At 40.6% G+C, this 13,551-nt stretch overlaps 2 protein-coding genes across 2 annotated transcripts in view; both read left to right on the top strand.

Annotated features, from left to right (window-relative positions):
* Positions 1 to 13,551, top strand: part of LOC311350242 (uncharacterized protein) — a gene marked incomplete at its 3' end in the record, with an annotated part of 51,364 nt that continues 37,813 nt past the window's right edge. The window contains exon 1 of the mRNA XM_084470239.1: positions 1 to 185. Within this exon, the coding sequence (XP_084326365.1) occupies positions 103 to 185 (83 nt within the window). The 5' untranslated portion in view covers positions 1 to 102. The remainder of the gene's footprint in view (positions 186 to 13,551) is intronic.
* LOC311350529 (NLR family CARD domain-containing protein 3-like) lies at positions 3,717 to 5,255 on the top strand (the record flags this gene model as incomplete). Its single annotated transcript, XM_084470563.1, has 1 exon — positions 3,717 to 5,255. Exon 1 carries the CDS (start codon positions 3,732 to 3,734, stop codon positions 5,253 to 5,255), a length of 1,524 nt encoding a protein of 507 aa, XP_084326689.1. The 5' UTR covers positions 3,717 to 3,731.

Below are 13,551 nucleotides of genomic sequence, written 5' to 3'. Positions count from 1 at the left end.
CCGCCACTGATAAGCAGGTTCTTAAAAAGCAGGGAATAACCAAACACTGAATGACCAGAGCAACAATATGTAGTTGTGTTTGTGTCTTGTCTCCAGTCTACTATGGATGAGGAGAGAGAGGAGGGGGGTCCTACCTCTAAGACCACTCTGTCTGGGGAACATGGCCGCCAGAGCAAAGCTGAGAGGTAAGAAGAGGATCTCTCACTGTCTGTGACTGTTGTCCATCTCAGAGCTCAGCAGTGAAACATCATGACATCATAGTCTGAGTAAAAGCTGTGTGTGTGTTTTGTGTTGAAGCCCAGAGCAGCAGGAGAGAGCAGACTCCCCTGGACCCAGCTGTGTCTCCATGAAGAGTGACCGCTCTATGGATATACCTGTTGGGTTTAAAGATGGACGCCCCTCCAGAGAGGAGAGGTAGGAGTTTCAAACAGACAATGAAACAGACCACTTGATATCTGACCCATATCTGAATTCATCAGAACTGTTTCTCCCCCGGCTTGTCATCAAAATATGGATCAGTTGTTCTTCAGCCTGAGTACTACTGGAGTTGACATCTTTCAGCAAGAGGACCCTGCTCCTCGTACCTCAAGCTCACTCACTTTCCTCATTCTCATCCTCGTCGTCAATCCGCTTATCTGGGGTCAGGTTTGCGGGGGCAGCAGCTCCAGCAGGGGGCCCCAGACTTCCCTTTCCCGGGCCACATTGACCAGCTCTGACGGGGGGATCCCGAGGCGTTCCCAGGCCAGTGTTGAGATATCATTTCTCCACCTAGTCCTGGGTCCTTCCTGAGGTCTCCTCCCCACTGGTCGTGCCTGGAACCCCTCCCTAGGGAGGCGCCCAGTGGACATCCTTACCAGATGAACCACCTCAACTGACTCCTTTCTAGGCAGAGGAGCAGCGGCTCTAATCCAAGTTCCTCATGGATAAAAGCCTAAATAAAGTACCGTATAGACCCGAACATAAGACCACCTTGATTACAAGACGACCCCCACTTTTTAAAGACTTGTTTTTGGTCAAATCGTTTTTTTTATAAAAAAAGAATCATTTGATTTGAAAATCATGATAATTAAAACACAACCTTGTTCAGATCAGAACATCCAGGACGCTCTACTGTCCGTCCACTCCCAGAGAGGAGAGATGTGGAGGGGTGTGTGCAGACAGACACTGTGAGAAAAGAACCTCCGCTAAGACCACCCAACCCAACAGTTCATAGGACAGGAAGTAGGGCTGAACCATTTGGGGAAATAATCAAATTGTGATTATTTTGACCAATATTGTGTTTGCGATTTAATATGCGATTTTTTTTTACATTTATTAAGCAATAAATCATTCTGTAGTATGACCAACACAACATTGGAAGCAGTCAACATATAAACTGCTCTTTCCTTTAGGCCAGGCCGATGTGTTGAGATGAATTGATAATATAACATCTTTATTTAACTATTGAATGGTAAAAGAAAAAGAAATATAAATCTGACTGATCTCCAGTCAGTAACGGTAACAAATCACCCAACAAAAAAAAGTTTTGTGTTTTCACAGCCTTTGCGATTTGCATATCACGTTCTATTACATCGCGATTTCAATTTGAATTGATTAATCGTTCAGCCTTAACAGGAAGTGTGTGGAACTTAAGCCATCTGCAGTGACGGCAGGAAGCTACTGTGTGCTACTGGTGCGGTGTGAGGTTTAAAAATATATAATTATGCAACCATTGACAAGCTTAGTGACACGTTTACATCCAAAGTGAAAAAAAAGACCTTTTGAATGGAAGTTTCATTGTGACAAGTTGTGTCGTTCTCCCCAAACCTTGCTCACACACCGCAACAGAGGAGAGAGCAAACAAAAAGACTTTCTCTCAAAGTACGGTAACTGTTAGGGCCCAGCTCCTACGGGGAAAGGGAAGCAGCATGGAACCACAAGGAGTCGGTCAAACGAAAGGCATTCATCACCAGGAAGATGGAATGTAGATCGACTTTTAAAAGTCTAGACCCCGAACACAAGACAGCCACACCTTGTCAGAAGTAATTCTAGGGAAAAAAAACTCATCCTATATTCAGGTCAATACAGTAGTTCTAAAGAGTATTCCACGTGTATTGCCGATGAAATTCTATGTAAGAAAATAATAAAAGTTATTGATTGATATTATTTCATATATATGAATGAAGGAATGAGTCAGGAGAAATGTTTTTTAACAAATTATTTTATAGCCTGTGCATTTGTGTATTTGGTCCAAACATCTCCACAATAATTAGTAATCTCATCTCAACCAAGATAACTGTTATTTGTGTGTGTGTGTGTGTGTGTGTGTGTGTGTGTGTGTGTGTGTGTGTGTGTGTCGTGGAAATATTAATCATAACTATAATACACAATTATATACCTTACATTAACCTTGTTTATATAATTACTAGTCAATCTAAAAGGAACTGTTTACATTCTCCTTGGACCTTCGGAGTTCAGATTTGCATTCCCACTGGAGCCACTGAGTCTGATACTGAGGCCAGGCCAATCGACTGACTTCTTTGTTATGTCGATTTGTTTAACTGTATTGCAGCCCTGCCTTACAGACCTGCAGACATGTCCACTTTCCCCATAGTGTATTGCAAATTAACTGGCCTCTCCCGCCAATCCTAAATGCTCCAGAATGGTCACTCCCACTTACCTTTGTTACCTGTGTATTCCCTACCCACAATGCAAACGTTTCCCTATAAGAATCTTGTTCACCCATTGTCTCACTGAATGTATCTTTGGTAACTTTGTTGCCTGTACTTTCCCATGATCATGCTCTAATATTAAATCAAATATTTCGCTGGCCGACGTGTCCTAAAAAGAAGTTTCTCTTCATCAGTGTGTGTGTGTGTGTTTGTTCTCCACAGACACCAGAGGAGGTCAAAGGTTCCCAGTGATCTGTCTGAACAGCAGCAGTACACAGAGTTGAAGGTGTGTAAATGTACAACAATGAGTTCAGTGATGAATGACATGTGAACAATATCTCTCCTGGAGCTAACAGTCTCCAGGCTTCCCTCTTCAGGCCAGCAGGACATGTATCCAGGACAGGTGGTTCTGATGTCCTCAGTTAGTTCATAGTAAAGTTCTCATTGATGTTTGTTCTGTTCCAGCGGATCAAGGAGAACGCACACGCTTTTCTAGACAAGGAGGTGGAGAAGCTCTGGAGAGTTCTCTTCCCAGATTACCCACAATGCTCAGAGAGCCAGAGGGAGGAGGAGGAGGTGGATGGTGAGGAAGAGGAGCAGAGGAGGCACGCCATAGAGGGAGTGGTAGACATCACACTGCTCTGCATGAAGCAGTTGAAGCTGGAGGAGCTGGCCGACATACTGTGGAGCAGTAAGATACTCTTATTTTGAAAAAGAACAGTAAAACAAAAAAGAAAGGGCAATAAAAGAAGAGCAGTACTATTTTGATATACACTTTCTTCTGTTGTTTTTTAATTAGAAACTGTTGCTGTTGAGTGTCAACATGAGATCAAGTCTCATCTGAAAGGGAAGACCCAGTGTGTGTTTGAGGGAATCGCTAAAGCAGGAGAGTCAAGACCTCTGAATGAGATCTACACAGAGCTCTACATCACAGAGAGAGGCAGTGGAGAGGTCAACAAAGAACATGAGGTCAGACTGATTCAAACAGCTTCCAGGAAACCAGCCAGGGAGGAAACACCAATCAGATGTGAAGAGATCTTCAAACCCTTACCTGGAAAAGATCAACCAATCAGGACAATAATGACAACCGGAGTGGCCGGCATTGGTAAAACCATCTTAACACACAAGTTCACTCTGGACTGGGCTGAAGGCAAAACCAACCACGACATACACTTCACCTTTCCCCTTACTTTCAGAGAGCTGAATTTACTGAGAGATAAAAGGTTTAGCTTGGTGGAAATTCTTCATCACTTCTTTATTGGAACCAAAGAAGCAGGAATCTGCAGATACGACCAGTTCCAAGTTGTCTTCATCTTGGATGGTCTGGATGAGTGTCGACTTCCTCTGGACTTCCAGGACAACGAGATCTGTACTGATGTCACAGAGTCCACCTCGGTGGACGTGCTGCTGACAAACCTCATCAGGGGCAACCTGCTTCCCTCAGCTCGAATCTGGATAACCACACGCCCTGCAGCAGCCAATCAGATCCCTGCTGAGTGTGTTGACATGGTGACAGAGGTGAGAGGGTTCACCGACCCACAGAAGGAGGAGTACTTCAGGAAGAGATTCAGAGAGGAGAAGCTGGCCAGCAGAATCATTTCCCACGTCAAGACATCGCAAAGCCTCTACATAATGTGTCATATCCCAGTCTTCTGTTGGATCACTGCTACAGTTCTGGAGGACTTCTTCAAAACATCCCAGGGAGAGGAAGAGATTCCCAAGACCATGACTCAGATGTACAGCCACTTCCTGCGGGTTCAGTCCATACAGGGGGACAGGAAGTATCATGGTAGAGCTGAAACAGATCCACACTGGAGTTCAGAGAGCAGGGAGATCATTGTTTCTCTGGGAAAACTGGCTTTTAACCAGCTGGAGAAAGGAAACCTGATCTTCTACCAGGCAGACCTAGAAGAGTGTGGCATCGATATCAGAGCAGCCTCGGAGTACTCAGGAGTGTTCACCCAGATCTTTAAAGAGGAGTGTGGGCTGTACCAGGACAAGGTGTTCTGCTTTGTCCATCTGAGCATCCAGGAGTTTCTGGCTGCCCTTTATGTCTTTAAGACCTTCATCGACACTGGTGTCAATCTGATCTCAGAAGAACAACCAACTTCCAGGTGGTCTTCTCTAATTAGAAATAAATATGATCTCTTCTATGAGAAGACTGTGGACAAGGCCTTACAGAGTGAGAATGGACACCTGGACTTGTTCCTCCGCTTCCTCCTGGGCCTCTCTCTGGAGACCAATCAGAATCTCCTACGAGGCCTGCTGGGACAGAGAGGAAGTAGCTCACAGACCAATCTGAACACAGGGTCTTACATCAAGAATAGGATAGGTGAAGATCTCTCTCCAGAGCGAATTATCAATCTGTTCCACTGTCTGAATGAGCTGAACGACCGTTCTCTAGTGGAGGAGATCCAACAGTACCTGACATCAGGAAGTCTCTCTAGAAAATCTCTCTTCCCTGCTCAGTGGGCAGCTCTGGTCTTCATCTTACTGACATCAGAAGAGGAGCTGGAGGTGTTTGACCTGAAGAAATACTCTGCTTCAGAGGAGGGTCTTCTGAGGCTGCTGCCACTGGCCAAAGCCTCCAAAACATATCTGTAGGTTAATTTATAAGATGTATTACAAAACACAACACAGTATACATAATACTAGAATATAAAAGCTATATCAACATACAAAACATCTCTGTAGTTTAACTTATAACATGTATTACAAAATACATAGTACTAGAATATATAAGTTGTAATAATATACAAACCATCTCTGTAGGTTCATTAATAACATGTATTACAATACACAACACAATATACATAATACTAGTTAAGTTAAAATATATACAAAATAATAATAATATACAAAACATTTCTGTATGTGTTCTAAGACCTTGTATTACAACACATGCAACACAATAATACTAGAATAATATAAACATCTACAATACATGTCTGTTGGTCCAGGCATAACAAATATTCACTTATAACAAATATAAGTATACAAAGACATAGTTATATGATACACAGATATTTACTTTGTTTAAAGGTGACATATTATACCACCAGGTGTGAGTGTCATTAGCCATTTGAAAAAAAAAACAGCTAATCACACTCACACCTGGTGGTATAACCTTTAAATAAAAGCTGAACTGACATATATTCAACCAACTTCATGTTAATAGTCATACAATTTCTGAAGAGTTACATGTTCCTGTCTGTTTTTGTTTTGTTTAAAGGTTGAATGGCTGTAATCTGTCAGAGAGATGCTGTGAAGCTCTGGCCTCAGTTCTCTGCTCCAACTCCTCTAGTCTGAGAGAGCTGGACCTGAGTACCAATGATCTGCAGGATTCAGGAGTGAAGCTGCTCTCTGCTGGACTGGGGAGTCCACACTGTTCACTGGAAACTCTCAGGTCAGTTTCACTCAATTTGCATAATGAAGTTTTACCATCAGCAGACATTCATCTGATTCTTAAATAGTGTAGTAGTTGTCACAAGCCTAGACGTAATCATTGTATTCATGCCACTTAGCATACTTGGAAATTCACTTGAGAAAATAAATTCTGCTCGTTTTTCTGAATTAACATTATTATTAACTCAGAATTCAGATATATGTTTTTATTCAACGAAAATCTGCTGTTTTCTGAATTAATGAGTTAATTATCTCAGAATTCTGAGATAAGATTTCATGGCAAAAATAGTTTCTGCTCTGTTTTTGTGAATTACCGATATACCTCCAAATCCAAAGAGAAGCTCTCCTCTCTATGGAGTACGGTAGCTGCTGCTAATCAGCCTTAAAGAACCAGTGAACCCAAGACCACTGTTTATTTGTTTTAAACGTGGTCATTTGTCTCATAACAAAGCCTCCAGTGGTCAAAGCCTCCAAAACATCTATGTAGGTTCACTGATAACATGTATTACAATACACATCACAATGCACATAATACTAGAATATAAAAGTTATGTCAACATACAAAACATCTCTGTAATTTAACTTATACCATGTATTACAAAATACATAATAATAGAATATAAGTTGTAATAATATACAAACCATATAGGTTCATTAATAACATGTATTACAATACAGAACACAATATACAAAATACTACAAGTTAAAGGTTATAATAATATACAAAACATCTCTATGTGTTCTAAGACCTTGTATTACAACACATGCAACACAATAATACTAGAATAATATAAACATCTACAATACATGTCTGTTGGTCCAGGCATAACAAATATTCACTTATAACAAATATAAGTATACAAAGACATAGTTATATGATACACAGATATTTACTTTGTTTAAAGGTGACATATTATACCACCAGGTGTGAGTGTGATTAGCCATTTGAAAAAAAAAAAACGGCTAATCACACTCACACCTGGTGGTATAACCTTTAAATAAAAGCTGAACTGACATATATTCAACCGACTTCATGTTAATAGTGATACAATTTCTGAAGAGTTACATGTTCCTGTCTGTTTTTGTTTTGTTTAAAGGTTGAATGGCTGTAATCTGTCAGAGAGATGCTGTGAAGCTCTGGCCTCAGTTCTCTGCTCCAACTCCTCTAGTCTGAGAGAGCTGGACCTGAGTACCAATGATCTGCAGGATTCAGGAGTGAAGCTGCTCTCTGCTGGACTGGGGAGTCCACACTGTTCACTGGAAACTCTCAGGTCAGTTTCACTCAATTTGCATAATGAAGTTTTACCATCAGCAGACATTCATCTGATTCTTAAATAGTGTAGTAGTTGTCACAAGCCTAGACGTAATCATTGTATTCATGCCACTTAACATACTTGGAAATTCACTTGAGAAATAAAATTCTGCTCTTGTTTTTCTGAATTAACATTATTATTTCAGAATTCAGATATATGTTTTTATTCAACGAAAATCTGCTGTTTTCTGAATTAATGAGTTAATTATCTTAGAATTCTGAGATAAGATTTCATGGCAAAAATAGTTTCTGCTCTGTTTTTGTGAATTACCGATATACCTCCAAATCCAAAGAGAAGCTCTCCTCTATGGAGTACGGTAGCTGCTGCTAATCATCCTTAAAGAACCAGTGAACCCAAGACCACTGTTTATTTGTTTTAAACGTGGTCATTTGTCTCATAACAAAGCCTCCAGTGGTCAAAGCCTCCAAAACATCTATGTAGGTTCACTGATAACATGTATTACAATACACATCACAATGCACATAATACTAGAATATAAAAGTTATGTCAACATACAAAACATCTCTGTAATTTAACTTATACCATGTATTACAAAATACATAATAATAGAAAATAAGTTGTAATAATATACAAACCATATAGGTTCATTAATAACATGTATTACAATACAGAACACAATATACAAAATACTACAAGTTAAAGGTTATATAATATACAAAACATTTCTGCATGTGTTCTAAGACCTTGTATTACAACACATGCAACACAATACTAGAATAATATAAACATCTACAATACATGTCTGTTGGTCCAGGCATAACAAATATTCGCTTATAACAAATATAAGTATACAAAGACATAGTTATATGATACACAGATATTTACTTTGTTTAAAGGTGACATATTATACCACCAGGTGTGAGTGTGATTAGCCATTTGAAAAAAAAACGGCTAATCGCACTCACACCCGGTGGTATAATATGTCACCTTTAAATAAAAGCTGAACTGACATATATTCAACCAACTTCATGTTAATAGTGATATAATTTCTGAAGAGTTCTTGTCTGTTTTTGTTTTGTTTAAAGGTTGAATGGCTGTCATCTGTCAGAGAGATGCTGTGAAGCTCTGGCCTCAGTTCTCAGCTCCAACTCCTCTAGTCTGAGAGAACTGGACCTGAGTAACAATGATCTGCAGGATTCAGGAGTGAAGCTGCTCTCTGCTGGACTGGGGAGTCCACACTGTACACTGGAAACTCTCAGGTCAGTTTTACTCAATGTGCAAAGAATTATTAGTGTGTAAATTATTATATATTATTATATTATATGTTATTCAGTGTGCAAATGATTGTTCAAGGTGAGGTTGGATTGTTTTTTGGGACGTCCTGACCATAGACTGAATAGCTGACAAGTTTAGTGTGTTAGTTTTTGTGTGTGTGTGTGTGTGTGTGTGTGCGTGCGTGCGTGTGTGTGTGTAGGTTGTCTGGCTGCCTGGTCACACAGGAAGGCTGTGCTTCTCTGGCCTCAGCTCTGAGCTCCAACCCCTCCCATCTGAGAGAGCTGGACCTGAGCTACAATCACCCAGGAGACTCAGGAGCTGCGCTGCTCTCTGCTGGACTGGAGGATCCACGCTGGAGACTGGACACTCTCAGGTATGGAGAGGACAGCTCACCACTCAGGGACAATGTCTCCTACAAGGATCAGCCGCGGTAGCGGGCAGCAGGGCTCCGACGGACAATCCTGGGCAACAATCCTTTTCTCCTCCATGTCGCGGTTCCCAATTCCTTCTCAACCATGGCCAAGATAACCCGCACTATAAATCTCATTGTGGTGTTGTGGATTTTGGTCCAGGAAAGGCCGCCGAGACAGGATCGCTTTTAACTCACTTTATTTGGTTAAGGTTATTGGTCTATTGTCTATCGTCTATGAAACAAAAGGAGAGGGATCGTAAATAACACGCGCGGAGCGTCTCAGAGCTTAGCATGCAGGATACGCCGCTGAGAGATTCTGTCTCTGCAAAGGCGGAGTCTGAGTTTATGTATCCCAGGTGTTCTTCTTTGGGTTTTCTCACTTCCTGTGTGTGTCCGTTGCTGCCCCTAGTGTAAATGTTTTATAACTTTGTCAAATGTGTTCAGTGCTGCCCTCAGGCGATTAGGAGGGGAAATTACCTCTAAACTATGCTTGGTGCTACTGGATATGGCTATGTGAGAGTATTACAGTAAAAATGTATCGCTAGGGAATATTACAATTAAAAAATGTCACAGTGGAAATACCAGAGACCTCAGAGAACCCGACGCAGTCTAGTCTTTTCACCAAATGGGAGCTTTATGCAAGCTTGCGTTATTGTGTTGCGTGTTATGCGCCATAACACCAACAGCAGAATGGTTATCCAAATAACAAAGAACACTTGCGTTACAGTGTGTGTATTCACACACACACACACACATGTGGTGCTCGCACGGTCCTAGCTCATTGTCTCAATTGGTGGGCCAAATTCTCTGGGCGGGCCAAGCAGAGAAAGGGGAGCGCAATTTTTAGCTACTGGGGGACCATAGGCAGGCAAGGGGAACTCATATTAATGTTAGAAAACCTCATAAAGTGAAAATTTCATGCCATGGGACCTTTAACATGTGAATAATGTTTCCCTGTCTAAAGAAAACATGCTGCTCTCTCTTTGTCTCCCCAGTGTGGAGCACGGTGGAGAGTGGAGGCTTAAACCATCCCCACAGAGATGTAAGTTTCTGTTTAGTTTGATTCATCTCAACACACACTAACTATAGAGATGGAAAGTCCATCCACACAGCAGGAGGTGACGTCTGTTCAGTCAAATCATCCTGTTAATGAAGATGATGGTTGACATCATCTTCATCAACCTGTTGATGTATAATCATCTATATTCTACAATAATCTATATTTCGTTCACGTTTGATATTTGCGTCCTAGTGAATGTTCCGCAGCATTAAGAAATATTGGTAACACTTTATTTGAAGGTGTCTACATAAGAGTGACATGACACTGTCATAACTATGACATGACACTGTCATGAACTTGTCATAAATGTTATGAACATGTTATAAACGTTTATGACTTTGGTCATTAAGTCATTCGGTTGTTGTTATGACAAGTTGACATTGTTTGGGTTGTCTTGATTATGACAAGTTGACATTAATCAAAGTGACATTACCAGAATTTGTCTTGGTCATGACAAGTTAACATTAATCAAAGTGACATTACCAGAAGTTGTCTTGATTATGACAAGTTGACATTAATCAAAGTGACATTCCCAGAAGTTGTCTTGGTCAAGACAAGTTGACATTACATTTGTTTGGGATGTCTTTATAATGACACATTTACATTGACCAGGATATAATTACCAGAGGATGACTCTGTTATGACAACTAGACATAAACAGAAAATGCACCTCTTTTTGTATTCATGAAATGTGACATAATGATTATTATTAGAGATTATTAGATGTGCAAGGTTACAGAACAATTCTAGTACTTGGTCAGATAGATGTGCTATAGGATATTTCACAAAGCTGGCTGTCATGACACCATTATGACATGTGTAATGAATACATTCTTTGACCTCAAGTAAAGTGGTACCATTTTGATTTGTCATTAAGATATCATGAAGGATAGACTGGCTGTCATGACACCATTATGACAGTGTAACTAAAATTGGAAAGACTGGACCACAATGGAGGCTGGCTGTTCACATTTATTTAGATCTGCTTAAGCTGCGTTGCTGGGTTGCGCCATGCGGAAGAAGGACTGGACCACAATCGAGGCTGGCTGTTCAGATTTATTTAGAGCTGCATGAGCCAAAAGAAAAGTGAGCGATAGTGAGCATCTAGTACCCCATACACGGGTCAGCATTCCCCTCCTCAGTTAGGTAAGCGCAGACCGTTAATATATAGAAACATATATTTAACAAAATAATATGAAAATAAATAAAATAAGATACTTAATGCAATTTGCTGCAGTCCCACAAACGTAAATATGACCAGCATTGATATTACATATAGAACAGATAAAACATTCATACGCATGAGCATGAGCCAAAATAAACGAGTCACTGAGCATCTAGTACCCCATACACGGCATCCTCAGCATCCCCTCTTCATCTAGTACACCGTACATGGGTCAGCATTCCCCTCCTAACAAACAAACACACGGGGAAACTCTGTAGCAGTCGGAGCACACGTGTATACAATGAAACTCTTAAAATGTGCCTTTACAAAGTGTAGGTTGAAATGACAGCGCTGCTGCATGTTCACAGCCTTAATTCTAACACCTTAAGTTGCACGTTACACATTTTCATTGTCTACAAAACAAATGATATGCTCAAATATGACGTCAAAACCAACAACATCCCTCACCTCAGTTAGGTTAGCGTAGACTGAGCTTCGCGGCGCGCTGCATAGACATCGCAAAACACAGACGTTTCTTAAAGCAATTTTGTGTTTTGTTACTGCTACTGACTGGAGATCAGTAAGATTCGTACTTATTTTTCTTTTACAATTCAATAGTTAAATAAAGATGTTATAATATAAATTCATGGATCAATTCATCGGCCTGGCCTAAAGGAAAGAGAGCAGTTGATACGTTGACTGCTTCAATGATGTGTTGGTCATACTATAGAATAAGGAATAAGGAACTTTAAAAATAAAAATCCCACACTAAGGGCGCACTCACACTAGGCCATCTAAAGTCTAGATGTTTGGCTAGTGTGAGCATGCCATCCGTACTCAAGTACAGTTCAATTCCGTGGCCTCAGTACACTTGGTGGTGTGCTCAGGCCACGGTACAGATGCTAATGAGCCGACACATGCACGGATACGCAACCTATATGTACAAGAGGCAACCATACTCAGGCCCAGTTGAGATCGCCTAGTGTGAGCACAGGCCAGCACAGTACGGTACAGGGCAACTTTGCCCAGTGTGAGTGCACCCTAAATAGCAATTGCAATATTAGTCGAAATAATCGCAATTCGATTATTTCCCAAAATCGTTCAGCCCTAACATAGCATAAACATATACAGGCTTCATGATAATCAGTATTTGGTGAAGAAAAAACAAAAACATGTAATTTCACCCTGGTTTCATACACCCCTCCTGAAATTCACCAACATCATGATTAAAGGATGTAAGATGGACCTAATCCACCTAGTCAACTTCAAAGTTACCTTACATAAGAGGTTCAGGAAAGAAAGAGGTAGATCAAAATCTCTATATTTCCCTTAGTTTAATGTGAAGCCTTGTACGTCACACAACATTTGGCCCAAAATACTTAGCCCATAGACATTTTGAATTGGTCGAATTGACCAATTTATTACCATTTATTTATTATTTATTACCATATTACCAACGACTTGGTCTTTAACCTTGCACATCTAATTATAATAATAATTATGTCAACATTTCATGAATACAAAAAGAGGTGCATTTTCTGTTTATGTCAAGTTGTCATGACAGAGGCATCCTCTGGTAATTCCATCCTGGTTAATGTAAATTTGTCATTATAAAGACATCCCAAACAAATGTAATGTCAACTTGTCGTGACCAAGATAACTTCTGGTAATGTCACTTTGATTAATGTCAACTTGTCATGACCAAGACAACTTCTGGTAATGTCACTTTGATTAATGTCAACTTGTCATAATCAAGACAACCCAAACAATGTAAACTTGTCATAACAACAACCGAATGACACTTAATGACCAAAGTCATAAACAATTATGACATGTTCATAACGTTGATGAACGTTGAAGTTCATGACAGTGTCATGTCATAGTTATGACAGTGTCATGTCACTCTGATGTAGACATCTTCAAATAGAGTGTTACTGAAATATTAACCGTGAGCAGCCAGCTGTACGAGGGCTGAAACGTGTGCGAGTTTGACCCCCGTGTGACCCCCAGAGCTCTGATGTGTCAGGGCCGCCCAGAGAGGACCCCCCCCCCCTCCGCCCGTTTCCTCAGCGCGGTCTGGGTCTTTGTTCTGATTGAGTCACATCGGTCTATAAGCTACGAGCAGAACTTGAAGACAATACCCGCCATTTAAACGCTACCATACCGCATGTTATTAGTAGTGTTACTCTAACAGTGAGTGTGTTAAGACCTATCTCCTATGAGTTGCTTGGATGTGCGACCCGTATGTGTGTGTGTGTGTGTGTGTGTGTGTGTGTGTGCAGTGCTTTGTGGTCATCTGTTATTATTTT

This window comes from Micromesistius poutassou (genome assembly GCF_964030765.1).
Source record: "Micromesistius poutassou genome assembly, chromosome: 7".
Classification (NCBI taxonomy): domain Eukaryota; kingdom Metazoa; phylum Chordata; class Actinopteri; order Gadiformes; family Gadidae; genus Micromesistius; species Micromesistius poutassou.
Note: the sequence above shows the minus strand (reverse complement) of the source record. Positions and strands in the feature narration are given on the sequence as shown.